Raw genomic sequence first — 18513 nt, forward strand, 5'->3', positions numbered from 1 at the left:
GTTTCTGCCTGTTGACTTGTGAACAATATGATGAGCATTTGTGTACAGATTTTTAAACGATTTATTTAGCTTTATTTTATGTGCACTGGTACACAGGTGTCAGACCCCCTTGGAACTGAAGTTACAGACAGTTGTGAGTTGCCATTTGGGTTCTGGGAATTTGAACCTGGGTCCTCTGGAAGAGCAGTCAGTGCTCTTAACTGCTGAGCCATCTCTCTAGCCCCATATACAGATATTTTTCTTAGCCCCATTTCCCCCTCATTCTTTCCAATGCTTTATTTTTAGTGATTAAAGCCACCCTAGTATTCTGAAATGTTATCTTTTGGCTTTAGTTTGCCTTTCCCTAATGAGTAGCATGTTGAGCATCTTTTCAGGTACTTATCTTTACATATCTTCTTAGAAATGTCTAAGGCCTCTTCTGGCTTCTGTAGGCACAAGGTATACACATGGTACGTACACAGGCATACATACATACAAAACTCTCATACACACAAAATGAAATAAAGTAATTTTTAAAAAAAAATAGTCTGAGAAAAATAATTGGGAAGAAGTGCCAGGAGATTAGGGGGAAAGTCAGGAGAGAAGAATGGTGACAAGAAAGCCACAGAAGGACAAAATTTCAGAAAGATATATCAAATATAGTTGAGCCAATGACTGAAAAGCATGCCTTTATCTGCTACCAGAAAATCCAGAGTATATAATACCCCCTCAAAATTGACTTAGAGCTGCAAATGGGCCCAGAGTTCCTTTAATTATTTTTTGAAGAGTTGTTAGGGATCATTAAATTCCATTAAATTCTTAACAGGAGGCAAAAACAAGAGCACAAGCATAGCAAATTACTATCGATTAAGCACCACTCACATAATAAAGTATATCGGAACATATAAATTGTATAGCTATTATTTTCATTATTTTTGTTCTTCTGAAACAGTGTTACATGTAGCCCAGACTTGCTCAAACTTAAAATATAGCATGGCTGACCATGAACTCTTGATCTTGTGCGAGAGAGAGAGACAGGGCAAAGAGAATAGCAATGCATTTCAAATGGTCAAAGCTGGGGACATGACTCAGTAGCAAAAAAGAATGAGGACCTGGGTTCAGATCCACAAACACCACACAAAATATGATCTATATGTCTAAAATCCAGAGCTCCTACAGTGAGATAAATGATGGAGACAGAAAAAGGCCTAGAAGCTTGAGGGGCAGCCAGTGTGGTGCACCGCAGTGGTGAACAAGAGACAACAAACAGATGCAATAGTCATCAAATGGCTTTACCTTTATTTTAGTTTTACATTTAGTTGGCTTTTTTCCACACATGTCACACCAGCAGACTGATGTACCCTCAAGAACAAGGGCCATGTCTTTTTCTTTTTGCTGTCTGCAAACAGGAGTGTTTGTAGACAGTGGTCAGAGTGTTTGTAGAACAAGTAAGTGAATGGCTACATGTTTCAGGACACAGCATCGTTGGAAACCAAGCTGACATGGTTAGCAGAGTGAATACTGGTGCTGGGCTGCCAAGGGTCCTTTTCTTTTTCTCTGCTCCTCATGAGTTTGTGGGAAAACCCATCTTTCTCCCATCTCCACACATTTCTCTTGTAGTGACATTTGTAGGATAGATACATGACCTAATATAGCCAATGAAATGTAATAGAGAGTTTCTTTCCTAGGGGGAGCTGGAAAATGTTTTCACTTAGAGATAGAGAGGCTTTTCCTTTCTCTGGACTGTATAGTACTTTACTGTTTCAACTTGAGCTATGTCAATCATCTTGCTAGAACCTAAAATCAAAGTCAGAATTCTGACAAGCAGAAAGAAGATCCTGATCCTTATCAACATAGCTAAGGCTTCATTAACCACCCATGGAGTTGTCCTGGCTAGGGACTTGTGATTAAACCTACTGTTTACACTATTTAGAATGAAATGTTATGTTTCTTCCAGATGAAAAGCTCCTAACTGAGGAGGTTCATGAATGGATTATATGTGTGTATGGGAGTGTGTGTGTGGGGGGGCTGTGTCTTTCTTTTTCCTTTATTAAAAGCTTGTGGAAGTCAGGCATGGTAACTCTTGGCTTTAATCCCAGCACTCAGGAGGCAGAGGCAGAGGAATGTCCTTAAGTTTGTGTCAGCCTAGTCTACATAGCAAGTTCCAGGACAGTCAGGGCTACATAATGAGACCATATATCAAAAAATAAAAAAATAAACAAAAAGCTGTAGAATGTGTGAAGAGAAGAAGACCTCTTTCTGTTTCAGGAAAAGTCCATGCATGGAGCTCTTTGCCTTCTGACAGGAAAAAATCGACAACAAAGCAACCAGAGCATATGGAAGGATTCAGTCAGTGGTGTAAGCAAAGCAAATTACCTACACTGTGTAAATTTACTAGCAATCATCTTCCCTTTTGATTTCTCAAACTCCAGTTTTATATTATCTATCATTATTATTATTATGGAGAAAGGATCCCCCTACGTAGACCTGGCTGTCCTAGGAACTTGCTATTTAGATCAGGTTGGCCTCAAACTCAGAGACCCACCTACCTCTGCCTCCTGGATGCTATGATTAAAGGTGTGTACCACCACATCCAGCCTACACACTGACTTTCATAGTCTCAAATTAGGAAACATAAATAGCAGCTAGTATGTCAAGTGAAGCCAGAAAAACAGAAAGTAGGATCTGTGATATGAAAATATCTTATTTTGAATGTATTTTCAGCCTGAAGTGAGAATTATCTAACGTGGTACCTGGTGTTTCATACTCCTGATCCTTTCTGGGGCTCTCTTGCCCAATTGGCCTGCTTCTTGTTATTTTCTCCTTCAGTAAGCACTTTCTGTACTCTAGTTCCTTAGTTACTTCTGCTTAGTCTTTGTTTCTCAATGTAAAATATTATGGCTCCTGGGTAGAGCCTGGGGTTGCAATTGATTTTTAAAAAAATTGAAATAGTTTCAGAAAAGGAATGAGGTGGAAATATCTGTAATCCATCATCTTAGAACTACAAGTTTGCTCAGGTTTTTCTCCAAGATGTTGTTGCTCATTCTCATTAGATAGTTTGAGCTATGATTTCTATATTGATTTTTATGCCTTATTTACTTATTTAGTTTTGAAATAGGGTCTTTCTGTCTAGCCCTAGCTAGTTTAGAACTTGTTATATAAACACTGGGGTGGTCTTTATTTAGCAAAGATCTGTAAAGGCCTGCACTACCATTCCGTGGTCTACCTTTGACTTTTATGTAACATAATAGTATCCTAGTTAACTTGTGCTGTTCAAATGTGTGGGTGCACAAGTGCACAGGAGCACAGAAAGACAAGTTCTCAGCATCTTAGCAGGCTGCAGGTTGACTGTTGGTATTTCAGTTCAGCAGTGCCTTTCCTGCTTTCCTTGTCCTGCGATGCTGGGTCCTTTCTATAAACAGTGAAAGCAGTTGTTCTCTTCCACTGTGAGGGTGATTATCTCTTAGGAGCAGGTGGAGTGATTCACTCTCCTGGATGTCGGAGGAGCTTTTATGTGTGGGGGAGAGTGCAAGAAGAGGAATGCTCCAGCAATGTGTCAGGTTTTACACATTTTGGCCCTAGTATAATGAGGAGCAAGTTCTTTCCCTGCCAAAATGGCAAAACCTGGAAGCAACACCCTACTTCTTGGGCTTGAAAAACCACATTATTCATAACATGGCCATGATTCACATGAACAGAACAAAATTGAAATATCAAAAATAGATTCTGTAGATCAATCTGTAGCAAAAATATCTTCTTAGCTGTGAGTTGGCTATAATTATAGGAAAGGCCATTCCATTTAAGTTCTACCACCCTTTCCTCCACTTTAACTAAATAATCTTTTAAAAATGTTTTTAAAACATCTTTATTTTATGTTTATGGGTAAAATTTGGTGCACATGTATCTGTGTACCACTTGCATGCCTCATGCCTGGGGAGGCCAGAAGAGGGCACCAAATACTCTGGAACTGAAGTTATAGACCGTTGTGAGATGCCATGTGGGTGCTGGAAATTGAACCCAGGTCCTTTGGAAGAGCAGCCAGTGCTCTTAAATGCTGAGCCATTTCTCCAACTCCCACTAAATAATAGTTATTCTTGTCTTATGGTACATAGTTATAGGTTACTCTACAGGTCAATATATTTGAAAACAGTTTGTTTTTTTCCCTCCATGGGGCTTCTGTTTGTTGGTTTGTTTGTTTGTTTTGATGCTAGGGGTTGAATGCAGGGCCCCCTATATGCTAACTATTGACAAAAGGTTTTAATATGAGGTACTCTGAGTTTTTATTGGTATGTTCCTTTTGAAATGGACAATTTAAACACACTTTATATATTAATTGTACTCTTTTAATTGGCCTCCTTGACTTACTGAGCACCCTTCACCTTTATGCAGTTTATTGAACCACTGTTATTTTTAGGAATGATTATAATAACCTGTAGAGTGGGTTGGGAGGCTATTACATTTGATGGAATTTGAATTCCTGCCAGAGCTATTATTTGTTTCAAATATGAACAATATAGTTTCAGTCCTTTTACCTGGAACTTTTTCTCTTCCTATTGATTTCCTGCCTCTATAAAAGCCATAGATCTTTTTTAGGGAGTAATAAACAGGAAAAGGTAGTTCCATCTTGATAACTACTACTATGTTATAGATATGTATACAATATCAAGGACATAACATTCAAGAAACTATGTTAGGACTTTGAGAATCTAAAGATGACAATTTCATCTTGCATAATACAAAGAAATGTAAAGTATTTATATATCATAAAATATTGTTAAATATAAAGACATGTATTATTTTACTAAAAAGAACCCAGAAAAAGGCAAGTTCCAGAGTTGATACATTGGCTCAAAATGCTTCTAGCCTCCCTGATTAGCTGTCATCAATGGGTTAATGTTTTACATTCAGAGTTACATATGAATGTTCACAAGAGCTGTATTAACCATACTACTATTCTTAAACATTCACATCTAAAGGCAGAAAAACAGCAGGTTTTCTCCAACTGCACCTTTTTATTTAGGAATACATTTTTTTCTCAAAACCCTCAAGGTCACCTCCTTCATTTCTGATTGCTTCAGATTGTATCATGTGCCTGTACCTTAGCTAAAGAAAAGTATGTGTGTTTTCTTTATACTCAGGTGGGCAATTAATAGTGTCTGCCATAAAGAATAATATAAGATCACTGGATGTAGTGGTCCATTAAAGAATCCTAGTACTTTGTAGGCTGAGGCAGGGGGATTGTGAGTTTTCAAAAAGAAAAATCACAGTCCTATTCAAGAAAAATTTTAGCTGGGCATGGCAGCACATGCCTTAATCCCAGCACTTGGAAAGCAGAAGTAGGTGGATATTTGTAAATTCAAAGCCAGCTTGGACTATATAGTGAGTTCCAGAGCAGCCAGGGCTACATAGAGAAACCCTGTCTCAAAAATAAAAAAGCAAGAAAGAAAGAAAAAGAAAAAAGGAAAGGAATAAAGGAAGAAAAAATTTCTCTCTCAATGAAGAAGATGAGTTATATTTTTATTACAATTTCTATATACAATTCCTAGACATACTTACAGGTTTCATATTACAGGTCCCCTTTAAGACAGTCAAAGAAAGTGCTCTAGGAAATTTTTAATTTATAGCTGCCAAGATAAGTGTACTCCCTTCTATTGCTGCTAGCTTTTAGTTACAAACTCTGTTCTAGACATCTTTTACACAAACAGGAATTAATATCAATTTACATTAACAAATTTTTGGCTGGTGTTATCTTTCTACAAAAAGCTTTTATCCTTCCCCAAAAGTCCAAAATCCTATTCATTCTTTAACGTGAAAAAATAATTCTTGCTTATCTTATTTATTCAACAAATACCTGTTGCATGACTACTCTGTATCAAGCATTTTTCAAAAGTTAGTGTATAAGACAGGAGCTCTGGGGGGGGGGTAGAGAGGAAAGCATGTGGGACTAGGAAGATTGAGTCAGGGGAGGAATAGATGAGAGGAAAAGAGAGAGAGAGAGAGAAAGAGAGAGAGAGAGATCATAAAAGAGGGAGCCATTTTAGGTTTGAAGAGAAAACTGACTCTAAAGAAATGTTCAGAGACCTACAAGACTGACCCCAACTAACAATTTGAGCAACAGTGGAAAGGCTACCTTAAATGCCCTTCCCTGATAATGAGACTGATAACTAACTTATCCACCATCATAGAGCCCTCATCTAGTAGCTGATAGAAACAAAAGCAGACACCCACAGCTAAACACTGAGCTGAATTGGAATCCAGATGCAGAGAGGGAGGACAAGACCAGGTTACAGAAACCCACAGAGACAGCTGACCTGAACAAGGGGGAGCTAATGAACCCCCAGACTGATAGATGGGAAACCAGCATTGGACCAACTCAGACCTCCCTGGACATGGGTCTCAGTTAGAAGGCCTGGGCAGTCTAAGGGACCTCTGACAGTGGAACCAAGATGTATCCCTGATGCACAAAAGGACTTTGGGAGCACATTCCCCATGGAGGGATACTCCCTTAACTTAGAGGCAGGAGGGAAGGTCTAGTCACTAGTCCAAATGACTTGACAGATTTTGTTGATCCCTCCTGGAAGGCAACACCCTCCCTGTGGAATGTGTGTGTGTGTTGGGGGGGGATGGGAGGAGGGACATGAGAGGGAAGGAAGGAGGGGGAACTGGGATCAATATGTAAAATAAGAAAAAAAAAAAAAAAGACAGGAGCGCTGTTTCTGTGGAACTTTAAGTGTGGAAAAACCAAGTTAACTGCAACGGCAATTAAGTGAGGAGGGAAAAGGCACAATGAAAGAGTAGGCAAAGATGCTTATTGTTACCTTGGTGGGAAGGGAAGCAGAAGGGAAGTTGTCATGATGGTTTTCTGGTGGACTGAATGGGTCCCTCCAAAATTCTATGTGGAAATCCTGATTCCCACTTTGATGATAGCGGGTGTAGGAATTTAGGGAACTTATTAGGCCAGAAGGGTGGAGTCACCAAGAAAGGGATTAGTGTCCATATGAAAGAAACCCTGGAGAGCTCCCTAGCTCTCTCTCTGCCATACAAAGACACAATAATAAGATAATTATGAACCAAGAAACAGTCTTCACCAGAAGATGTTGAATCTTCTGGCACTATAACCTTGGGTTTCCCAGTCTCCATATCTATTTATGAAAACTAAATGTTTGATATTTAAACCACGCAGTTTATGCTATTCTGTTGTTGCAGCCAAAATGGACAAAGACAGTTTTGTAAGTGATGGCTGAATGATTATTATGACTGGAGGGAGGGACAAGGCATTTGAGGTACTGGGAAGTGTACATAGAAAGCAAAGTGATGGTGAGGAAGCACGAGCTAGGCATGGCGATGTATTTCTGTAATCCTGGGTGCAAGAAGATTGAAGCAGGGGATCTGCAGTTCCAGAACAGCCTGGGGTGCATAGTAAGATACAAAATTCAGACCTTGCTGGGTGATGGTGGCGCATGCCTTTAATTCCAGCACTTAGAAGGCAGAGGCAGGTGGATCTCAATGAGTGTGAGGCCAGCCTGGTCTATAACAAAACAAAACAAAACAAAAAACAAAAACACAGACCTCTAATTCCTTCTGCTCTGAAGTAATTTTCCATGTGTTGAACCCTATAGCACTTACTTTTTGACTGTTAAGATCCCTATGGCCAGTAGATGGCTGAGCAGGTGAAAGTCCTTGCCATGGGAAGTCTGACAACTTGAGTTCAATCCCTGAAACTCACAATGGAAAGAGAACTGTCTCCTGAAACTTGTCCTCCACACATGCACAATAACAAAAATAATTTTTTAAAAAAAGAGATATGTCTGGGCACTGTGGCACACACCTTTAATCCCAGCACTCAGGAAGCAGAGGAGGTGGATCTCTGTAGTTTTGTGGCCAGTTTGACCTACATAATGAGTTTTAGGCCAGTCAAAACAAAAACTAGGGCTAGAGAGAGGACTCAGAGGTTAAGAGCACTAGTTGTTCTTCAGAGGTCCTGAGTTCAATTCCTAGCAACCACATGGTGGCTCACAACCATCTATAATAAAATCTGATGCCTCTCCTGACCTGCAGGCAGAACACTGTCTACATAATTAATTAATTAAAAAAGAAACAAAAACTAAATTTAAAGAAAGATTCAATTCCCCATACTCTGAAGGCAAAACATATTATTCACATGGAGTACTTGATAAATATGAAAGAGGAGAATGAATCTATGTATGCATTTATGTAAAATGAAAGATTAGCTGGACGCACTTAAGTCCCATCTCCTTTGGAGTTGGAGGCAGAACTGCTTGAATTTTGATTCAGCCAGGACAACACTGTGAGATCCAGGAAGACAGAGAAGAGGGAAGAAGGGAAAGAGGGGGCAAAGGAGAAGGCATCGAATTTTAAAACATTTGAGGTCAGAATTATATCAGACCACTCTTCCTAATAACTCAGCTGACAGGTGACTATAGAAACAAAGCATAAACTTCGGAAAAAGTTGTCAGAATCCTCAGATGTTACTCTAAAGGTTATTTCAAGAAACAAAGAAAACCTGGTACTTGTCAGAAAAAAGCTAGCCTCACTTTTGTTTGCAAACACATTTGAGAAATAGTTTTACATAACTAACTGTTCTTTGTGTGCTAGCATCTGGGTTACTGTTGGAAGTGTCCTATCTAACCTCCTAAGCTACATGTAAACTCAAAACAACAGTTTCAACTTCTCCCTCCTTCATCCTCTTCCTCTTCCTCTTCTTCTGAGACAATGTTTTCTGCTCAAATTTAAGCCCACGTGAAATTAATCATGTAACCCAGGCTTGACCTCCTACTGGGATTATAGCAAGAACCACCAGACTTGGCTAGTTTTGTTTTTGAGACAAGGTTTTGCCAGGCTGGTTTCAAATTCTCTGTCATCCAGTACCAGCCATTAGAGTGCTGGGGTTAAGGTGTGAGCCATTCAGGTGATTTAAAATATTGTTAAAAGTCACCAGACTGTGGTGGTGCATGCTTTAATTCAGCACTCAGGAGGCAGAGGCAGGCAGATCTTTGTGAGTTCGAGACTGGTCTACAGAGAGAGTTCCAAGACAGGCTCCAAAGCTACACAGAGAAATCCTGTCTTTAAAAACAAACAAACAAAAAAAATTAACTTAAATATCTATGCTAACTCAGTTATGTTTTCATTTTAGATATACATTAAAAATCCTACCACTTGCTGAGTAATGTGGCACACTCCTTTAATCCCAGCACTTGGGAGGCAGGGGCAGGCAGATCTCTGTGAGTTCAAGACCTGCCTGGTCTACAGAATGAGTTCCAGGACAGCCAGGGCTACAAAGAGAAACCCTGTCTCACAAAAACCAAAATAAAAGCAAAAAATCTGGTCACTTGGTTGAGGGGAACTTCAGACAAGTAATTCTTTTTATTTTTGTAATTTTTTATTATTGATTGATTGGGTGCTATCATTGAACCCAAGCATGCTAAGGATGCACTCTACCCCTGAGCTCTCAGCCACAGAGAGTACATTTTGGTAGATAAGTTCTAAGATATAGTCATGTCCTTGGCAGGTCAAAATAGACACTTTCAGAACTTTTTTACTTAATTTTTTGAAATGCTGGCCTCAAACTTACCTATGTAGCTGACTAGGATCTTAAACTCCTGCCTCTACTTTCCATTTGCTGGGAGGTAGGTTTTGATGTCTTTATTGAAGAACAGAGATATCTTTTTTAGATCATGTCCCATGGGATGTTGAAGAATGGCTGAATCAATGGTCCATAACTTTTTAAATCATCTATGAATAGGTTTTTTTTTTTTTTTTTTTTTTTTTTTTTTTTTTTGGTTTTTCGAGACAGGGTTTCTCTGTATTCCTTTGGAGTCTGTCCTGGAACTAGCTCTGTAGCTCGAACTCACAGAGCTCCATCTACCTCTGCTTCCCAAGTGCTGGGATTAAAGCTGTGCTCCACCAATGCCTGGCTCTATGAATAGATTTTTAGAATTTTCTTTTCTCCTTTGATACAAGGTTTCATGCAGCCAAACTTTGGTATGTAGTTTTAGCTGGCCTTGAACTTATGATCCTCCTACCTTTACCTCCTAAGTGTTATGATTATGGAAATGCACCACTGTGCCTGGCTGTAGGAGGTTTTTAGAGGTCCTGACCCATATTCTCATCTCTTGTTTTGTTTTGAGGCAGGATCTCACTCTGTATCTTAGACTTAGCTGGAATTCACTTTGCAGCCCATGCTTGATTGGACCTGACAGCAATCCTCCTGCCTTAGCTTCCTGGGTGCTGGGATTACAGATGTGAGGTACTAGAGTAGAATAATTAGATTTACGAAGGTCAATATAATAGTTTCCATATACTCCAGGATCCTCTATTAACAGCTTATATTAATAGGATATACTTGTTATAACAGACGAATCAGTATCAAAATACCATTATTAACCAAAATTCATGCATTATTTTAGTCCTGTCAGATACTCTGTTTTCAGGGATCCCGTTTAGATGAAAACTTACGTTTAATTATATTCATTATGTAATTGTCCACATTATGCATAGTTCATGTTTTCTTATGGCATTCACCATTACTTTACTGGATAAGAATCGGGTTGAAAAACCTGCAGAAAGATGGAAATGCTTGGAATGTTAATTTAAGGGAGGTGCGTCCACTCAAGCATATCCAGAGGCCCTGCTTTACAGGGAAAGCATCTTTCAACATTCGTTCTCCAGGTTTGAGATCTTGTTGACGCTCTCTTCTACTATGTTGTGTGACCTTTTCCAAAGGGGTATCCCTATGTGGGCAGTCGTTTCTTATCTGTAATATGAGGGGTTTGACTTATATGATATCTAAACCTATTTCTATCACATAGAAGATGATCATCATTTGACGTTATGGACACCTAAGAACAAGGGCCAACTCAATGGAGGATGAAGGCAATAGACTGACTAGGGAATTAGATGGCTTAGCAATAAGGATGTAGCAGAGGTTCAAAGAAATCCTGGATTTCGTTTCATGGCTATATGGATTTTGCAAGTCATTTCCTCCTGCTGGGCTCCAGTTTCCTCATCCACAAAATGGAGAGGACCTGCTTCTGGTAGTTATGAAACTCCACGGAGCAACAGAGGAAAATGTATGTAGAAAGATGCCGAGCAAGGAATTACGTTTAGAAAGATAGAGCAAGTGGGTGAAAGGCAGAATTGAGGAAGGCGAAGCAAGATTAAGTTTTTATCACCTATGATATACCTTTGCACAACCCAACCCCACCCACGCATCGCTGCGGACATTCCACCTTGGTTCCGGCTCCGCCTCCGTCCCACCTCCATTCCCCCGCCTCCCTTCTCCAATCGGGCGCCACACTTCCGATGGCCGCCGGGCCCCCAAGCCTTCCCGCCCCGCCCCCTCGCGCGAAGGTCGGGCGCGCTCTCGCGCCGCCACCTCATTCAGCGTCTGTCTGCTTTCTGCTCCTTCTGATTGGCTCAGCTTGTCAGTGACGTAACATTCTTCCCTCTCCGCCCCACTCCCCTCACTTACCCGGAACTCGGTCCCGCCTCCTCCTGGCTTTTCCAGACGCTGGTCGGAGTCTTAAGCCGCCCTTTCCTCCGCCGCACGGGAGGAGCCGGGAGAGCTGGGGAAACCAGGAAGGCGCTGGCGGTGACGCGCACGCACACACGCACGCACTCACGCACACCCGCGGCCGGTGGGGCGGCAGGCTCGCGCCCGGACTCGCCCCGCACCGCGCCAGAGGCTCGCGCACTCAGCGGGTTGGGTTGCGGTGGTGGCGGCTGCTGTGGGAGCCCGAGCGCCGCGCGTGCTAGGTCCCAGACGCGTTTGCGGCGCTCGCCCCGCCACCCTCCTCCTCTCTTGCCTCAGTCTCGGCGCCGCGTTCTGAGGGAAAGAACGGCGCTAGGCTAGCGAAGCCCGAGCGCACCCCTGGCTGCCTCCGACACCGCCCTGCGTCCCTTGGCGGCCGCGGGCCTCTCTCGGTGCTAGGCGACTCTGCGGGGAGGCGGCGACGGCCGCCGTTCGGTGGAGACTCGCGCTCCCTTCAGCCTCGCCCCTTCGCCTGGCCCTGCAGGGGCCGAGAGGACTCGGCGGCTGCCCTTCCGCTCGGCCCTCTTAGTCAGCCGGTTAGAGCTGCAGCGGTCTGCGAGAGGTCTGTGGACTGAGGCGGCGGCTCCTCCGGCTCCATCATGTCCGCGGGCGGAGACTTCGGGAATCCGCTGAGGAAATTCAAGCTGGTGTTCCTGGGGGAGCAGAGCGGTGAGTGCGCGGCTCCCCCGCTCCTGGCAGCGGGCCGCGGCTTCCCCGCACCGCCCCCAGTGCGGCCCTTCTGGTCACCGAGGCTCCCCGCCGGCCTCGCACCCCCACTCCAGCTCTTCTCCGGGGTCCTCTGGCGGCTGCTTCCCCCCCCCCCCACCCCGCCTCCTGCTCGCTAGCATCTATCGGGCGTTTAGCTTAGACCCCTGGTCGCCGTCCGGACTCGGCCGCCCGCAGCCAGGCCCTCTCGAGCCATTCCGTCCTCCCCAGCCCTCACCCCGCCCAGCCTCCTGTCCATCCTTTTCTTCCTCGGCTCTCCGTGATCTCCTTCACCCCTGCGGGCTTTCTGGGGCCCCACCCTTATTCCTTGCCCCTTTTCCGGTTCCCACTCCGGGAAGCCCCCCACTCCCGGGAACAGGTCCGTCTTGAACCTTGGCTGGAGGAGGGTGGGATTTGGGCGTTGTTTTCTCTTGAGGCTTGGCTCCTAGTTGTGCTGGTCTCCCGGAAGGTGGGAAGTGGTGGTCATAAAAAAAAAAAAAAAAAAAAAAAAAAAAAAAAATTCTCGCCCAGTTTTCACCTAAATGAAGAATTAGTTAGGGTTAGAGAGTTAATATATTCAACTCGAGGCGACTTGAAAAGAGGTGGCATCGGCAGTGACGATTTTTGTTCCTTGTGTTGGGACTGGTTGGAAAACCTTATTTTCTTTTGATTTTTCATCATTGACAATTCTTTTGGCAGTGTTGATGCCTTTTCGATCTCTGCCAGATGCTATGTCATGATCAGTTTACTTCGAATTTTTCTCACCTCACTTTCATTTTTTCTCATTTCAACATGAAACATCATTTGAGTATATATGATGATGCAAGCAGGGGTTAACGGGTGAAATATTAATCGTTCATTTTCTTGAGTATTTTCCAGTTACATATTTAAGATGTATGTGAGAGAAGGATTAAAATAATGAACATCTTTGTTTTGTAGGATTGCCTTTGGGCAATAGGGTAGTAATAGAGCTAGTTCTCTAAATTAGATTTGAATACCATTTGAACTGATTATCTTATGCCTAATATTTCATAGGGTCTTGTGAATGAAATTGTAATGTCATTTACCTGGTCAAGGTTCTGAAGTCACTGTACTTCCTGTTAGATACAAGGTCCTAGTTTTGTGATGGTTGTCATTAAGATTACATGTGCCAACAGCTTTGTCCTGTATTATATAAACTGAACAATAATTCAGATTATATTCTTTTTCCCTCCATATTTTAGGTTTTATCATTAGCTTGAACTATTTATAACAATTTGGAACTTTATATCAAGTTAATAACTGGTTTCATTTTGCCTTTAGCTGGATATGGAAAATAATTTTTCTTCTTGGGTGTTTAGATTTGTCTTCCTTACAACCTTGTAGGATGGAAAGATCATGTCTCCCTCCTGTTTGCTTACAGATATTTAAGTATAGACATTTCCAGGCCTGCAAGGTGGTTCAGTGAGTAAAACAGGTTCTCACCACACTTGACAACCTAAATTCAAAGAAGGGGAGAACCATCCCCAGTTGTCTTCTGATCTCCAGGAACAACCACCTACAACAAAAAACAAAACAAAACAAAAAAAATAATAAAAAAAAAATTTTAAATAAAATACACATTTCCTTAGATGAGTAACTTGGTGAAATCTATGAAGTTGATCCTGATCCAGTTAGTGTTACATGGTAGTTTGAGGACAATCTCATACATAAAATAAATTGGTCATTATTAATAAATAGGTTTGAATGTCCTTATTATGCAGTCTAGGGAGATGGTTGACTGCCTAATATTGTGTATAGGACTAGTTTGCACAAAATTCATTAATCTTTCTATGAAGTTTTTAGTATGAGATCTTAAGTTGACTGTTTATATTGTAAATATTAGTTTTATGACTTCTAATTTCTTTTTCATCGCGTTTTTTTCTTTTGAAGGTAGAGTTACATTCTGGTAGCCCAGGCTGGCCTTAAATTTGGAGTCCTCTGGCCTCAACTTCTGAGTGCTAGGATTTCAGGTGTGATCCACTGCACCCATTTTTATTTTTTCCTGTTTTGAAATTAATTTCTTTTTTAGGCAGTCTTGTGTAATGAGGCTTGCCATGAACTTTCTATAGGCAAGACTTGCCTTGAATATCTGGTGATCCTGTCTCTACCCATGTGCTGAGATTATAGGTATTTGTCACTATGTTTGTTTTTATGTGGTGCTAGATGAGCACTATACATACTAAGCTGTATCTTCAGCTGTTAGTAAATTAATTTTTTTTAAGTTGGCAAACGAAGTGATGTGTTTCAATACAGCTTTTTCATATTCATGTATGTGTGTATATGAACAGTCTCACTGTGCAACCCAAGCTGGCCTTGAAGGTATGAGATCTGCTTGCATCAGCCTCTCGGTTTCTGTCATTTCTTTCTTTACATAACTTATCAACTATTCTATGAATTCCCAGCCTTCCCAAGTGGTTACTAAGTAATGCCTTGCTTTTTGTTAGATTTAGCTTGTATGTATGTATGCATGTATGTGTGTGTTTCTATATGTTAGATTTACAGAAAATTGATGATAATACAGAGGATACCTATGTATCCAGCACCTTACTAATTAGTAATGTAAATTTGCTAAAATTCTTGGCTCAATATTGATTTGTTATTAACTAAAATTCATTGTTTATATTTCTTTATTTTTAAAACAATACTCTTTCTGCTTCAGCTTTCCTTTCAAGATACCACATTACATTAAGTTGTTATATCTCCTTAGGTTTCACTTGCTCGCTTTAGGATTATGTTTCTATGCTTTTTGCTCTTTAGAACTGTGAGTTAATTATCTTTTGAGGTCATCATATTGCTAAGTAATGCCATCCCATAGTTTTGACACTGAAAGATTGATCTCTGTCTTCACAGTCAGTGTCTGTAGATTTCTTATGCATTAGTGAAGATCTGTAGAATCTGTTACATTGATGTAACTTGCTATGAATTATTTATTTTTAGGTTTGTTAGAATTCACAATTCAGCTTTTAAAGACTGCACTCCTTGGCATAGCCTTCTTTGTTTCCTTAATAGCATTTATCAGTCACATTTATAATATTTTATGTGCTTGTTTTGTCTATTTTTTAAGGTAGAACAGAGTGCAAGTTCCATAAGATAAAAATTATCTTTTAATGTTCATTGAGCCACTGTTGCCTAGCATAGAACCAGTCTCATGGTAGCTGCTCAGAAATATTTGGTGATAGAATAATAGTTAAATGTAATAGCAGCCAGAGGTGATTGCCTACATTTTTTTGGTATAATAAAACATACATTTTCTCCTCGTGCAATTAATAGTTTAGTAATAACATTGTATACTTAGATGATTTGATCATGTGAAAGGATATTCCAGATGCTGGAGTCTGGATAGGGGAACTTAGTAATTTGAGGCTTAACCTCACTAAAAAAAAAAAAAAGCACTTAACTGCATATTACACTTTTTTTTCTTTTTTAGTTAAAGATTTTTTGTTAAAGCTGTTAATTTATTTGCTGTTAGTATAATACATAGAATATGTCAAATGTGTAGATGATATAGTCATGTGATTTTTTTATTTAGCTTTTCAAGTGAAAGATACTCTTGCTCTATAATAAAAATGAATTGTTTCAATACTTGACAGATTAGTTAATGGCATGAATCTTGAAAGTTTTCTCTTTATTTTAGTAGTACATGATAAAGGAATGTTAAACTACATAAGTCCTAAAGTCTCCTTCAGGAGAATCTTTTGTTATTATCAGGCTATTGTCTAGAATTCCAGAGGGGCTTTTAGGAATGTCATTAAGTGGTTTGCGATGAATTTTCTGCAAATGTAATTTTTATTGATTATGAGAGACTGTAATGGCAAGGAGACATGTATATCTAGTACTGCTTTTTTCACTTCATATTACCTTTTTTCTGTCAACTTTTTGAACTACAGTATATTAGAAAGGGAAAAAGTGTCAGAGGCTAATGATGCCGAATACTATAATATTATAGTATAGGCTATTTATTGTATTGGGTATTATGTATTCTCTGAAAATTCCTTATTGCTAGAGAATTACTTAAGTGCTTGCTAAGCGCTCTATTTTCCATACTCTTAGAAAAATTTTTACATTTAATTAACCTTCATAAGTCCTGTTTTCTTATTTTATAGATAAGGAAGCTGAAATATAAAAAGATATTGAGTAATTTGGCGAAGGTCAGTGGCCATTACTACCATAGGCAACTTGTACTTTGTGCTCTTGATCCCTACTATCAAGTTTTAAGGTTTAAAACTAAGATACGGAAAATCTTCCTTGGGACTCTTCATTTGCCAAATGAAGCTGTAAGAAGGACAAAATGGCCTGGTACTATCTAATCCAATAGCTCTCAAACTGATCTACTGACCCCCAGGGACCTCACAAGAACCTACAAGGGGGACCCATAAGTCTCATAGGGGTCAAGAAGAGGATATTATATGCTTTTTCCATTCTTATTACCTTATAAGTATATAGTGTAGTTTCTAAAAGCAGTCCTGCTATGTGACCCCTGTCAGCTCTAAGAATATAATTGTTTACTGAGTTAAACATTTAAAGAATTTCGCAAATAATGTCACTCAAATTATAAAGTAGCTCTTTTCATAAAAATTATATTAACATGCAGTGAAATTTATTATTATTTTAGCTATATTAAGTATTTTTAATTTTTCATACTTAGATTTCAGTATAGTAAATATTACATTCTTTATTGTCCTCAACAATTTTTAAGGACTACCAATTCAACCACAAATGATGGTACTTGCTTGTGATCTCTGTACTTAGGAGGTAGAAGCAAGAGGATCAGGAATTCCAGGTTCTCCTCAACCACACAGGTCTCATCCACTGAGCCATCTTACTGACCCTACCTTATTTATGTCAAGGTTTCCCACTGAGTCTGAAGTTTACTGATTCATCTAGACTGACTGGCCAGCAAACTCCAAGAATCTCAGCTATCTCTGCATATGCAGTGCTGGCATTATAAGTATACACCATTGTACCTGCTTTTTTTTTTTCTTTCTTTCATAATGTCCAACTTGGGCACTTAATGCAAAAGTGTTTTACTGACTAAGCCATTTCCCTAGTCCCTAGATTGCTACTTCCTGGAGTTAGGAACAGTGATGAATGCCTGTAATTCCAGCATGGGAGGTTGAGACAAGAAGATTGCTGCAAAATTGAGGAAAACATGATTTATAAAATAAATTCAAGGCTATCCTGGACTATATAGTGAGACTGTCTCAAAAGGGGGTGGAGGGCTGGAGAGATGCCATTTAAGAGTATTTGTCTTGCAGAGGATCTGGCCTTGATTCCCATCCTGGGTCAGAACCATCCATAACTAAAACTTCAGGGCAACCAATGCCCTCTGACCTTCTTGGGCATTAGACATGCACATGGTTCTCTACATGCAGGTGAAACACTCATAGATACAATCTAAATCTAAAAAAATACTATTTTTTAAAAAGCACCCAAAAGGACTGGGTGTAATGGTGTGTTCCTTTAATTCTAGCACGTGAAGAGGCAGAGCCAAGTGGATTCTGGTGCATTTGAGGCCAGTGTGGTCTAGATAATGAGTTTTAGGCCAGCCAAGTCTACATAGTGAGACTCTTAAAAAAAAAAAAAAAAAAAAAAAAAAAGTGAGGGAGTGGGGATGCCTAGCATATGGGAAGACTTGGGACTTAAACTCTTTCTTAAGTACCTTTGAGGGGATGACAAATAACAGTAAAAATAATAATAATAAATGCTTTCTACTTTTTTGTTTTCTTTTTAAGGGTGAGTGTGTCATGTGTGTATGCATGCATTGCCCACTGAGGTCAAAAGAGGGCATTAGATCCCACTTGGATCTGGGGTTAAGAGACGGTTGTGAGCTGCCATGTGAGTCCTAGGACTTGAACCTGGGTCCTATAGAAGAGCACTGTGGGGGATGTCCTTTTGTATGTTGTTAATAGATGTTCCTTTTATTGGTTGATGAATAAAACACTGATTGGCCTGTAGCCTGGCAGGTAGTCGGGAGAATTCTGGGGAGAAGAGAGACTCCGTATAGCTACCGGGAGATAGGACATGGCAATACTTAGATTAATAGAAATTGGTTAATAATTAAGGGAGAGCTAGCCAATAAGCTTGAGCCATTGGCCAAACAGTTTATAATTAATATAAGCCTGTGTGTGTTTACTTGGGTATAAATTGCTGCAGAACCTCTATCTATACTTAACTGCTGAGCCATCTCACCAATTTTTTGAGATAAAGAGTTTCTTACTGGGACCTGGAGTTTGTCAGTTAGGCTAGGCTGGCCAGCT

General features: G+C 40.3%; 2 protein-coding genes across 3 annotated transcripts in view; one reads left to right on the forward strand and one right to left on the reverse strand.

Annotated features, from left to right (window-relative positions):
- Mrpl48 (mitochondrial ribosomal protein L48) overlaps positions 1-12131 on the reverse strand; it is a 61086-nt gene extending 48955 nt beyond the window's left edge. The window contains exons 1-3 of the mRNA XM_051194034.1: positions 12065-12131; positions 11622-11750; positions 11471-11520 (exon numbers count right to left, since the gene is read on the reverse strand). Of these exons, the coding sequence (XP_051049991.1) occupies positions 11471-11520; positions 11622-11750; positions 12065-12131 (246 nt within the window). The remainder of the gene's footprint in view (positions 1-11470; positions 11521-11621; positions 11751-12064) is intronic.
- Positions 11530-18513, forward strand: part of Rab6a (RAB6A, member RAS oncogene family) — a 37314-nt gene continuing 30330 nt past the window's right edge. The window contains exon 1 of one of the 2 annotated variants that reach the window (XM_051192358.1): positions 11530-12199. In XM_051192358.1, the coding sequence (XP_051048315.1) occupies positions 12130-12199 (70 nt within the window). In that variant the 5' untranslated portion in view covers positions 11530-12129. The remainder of the gene's footprint in view (positions 12200-18513) is intronic. The other variant, XM_051192356.1, reaches the window with a different exon arrangement.

The sequence above is a fragment of the Phodopus roborovskii genome, unplaced genomic scaffold, assembly GCF_943737965.1.
Source record: "Phodopus roborovskii unplaced genomic scaffold, PHOROB, whole genome shotgun sequence".
Lineage (NCBI taxonomy): Eukaryota > Metazoa > Chordata > Mammalia > Rodentia > Cricetidae > Phodopus > Phodopus roborovskii.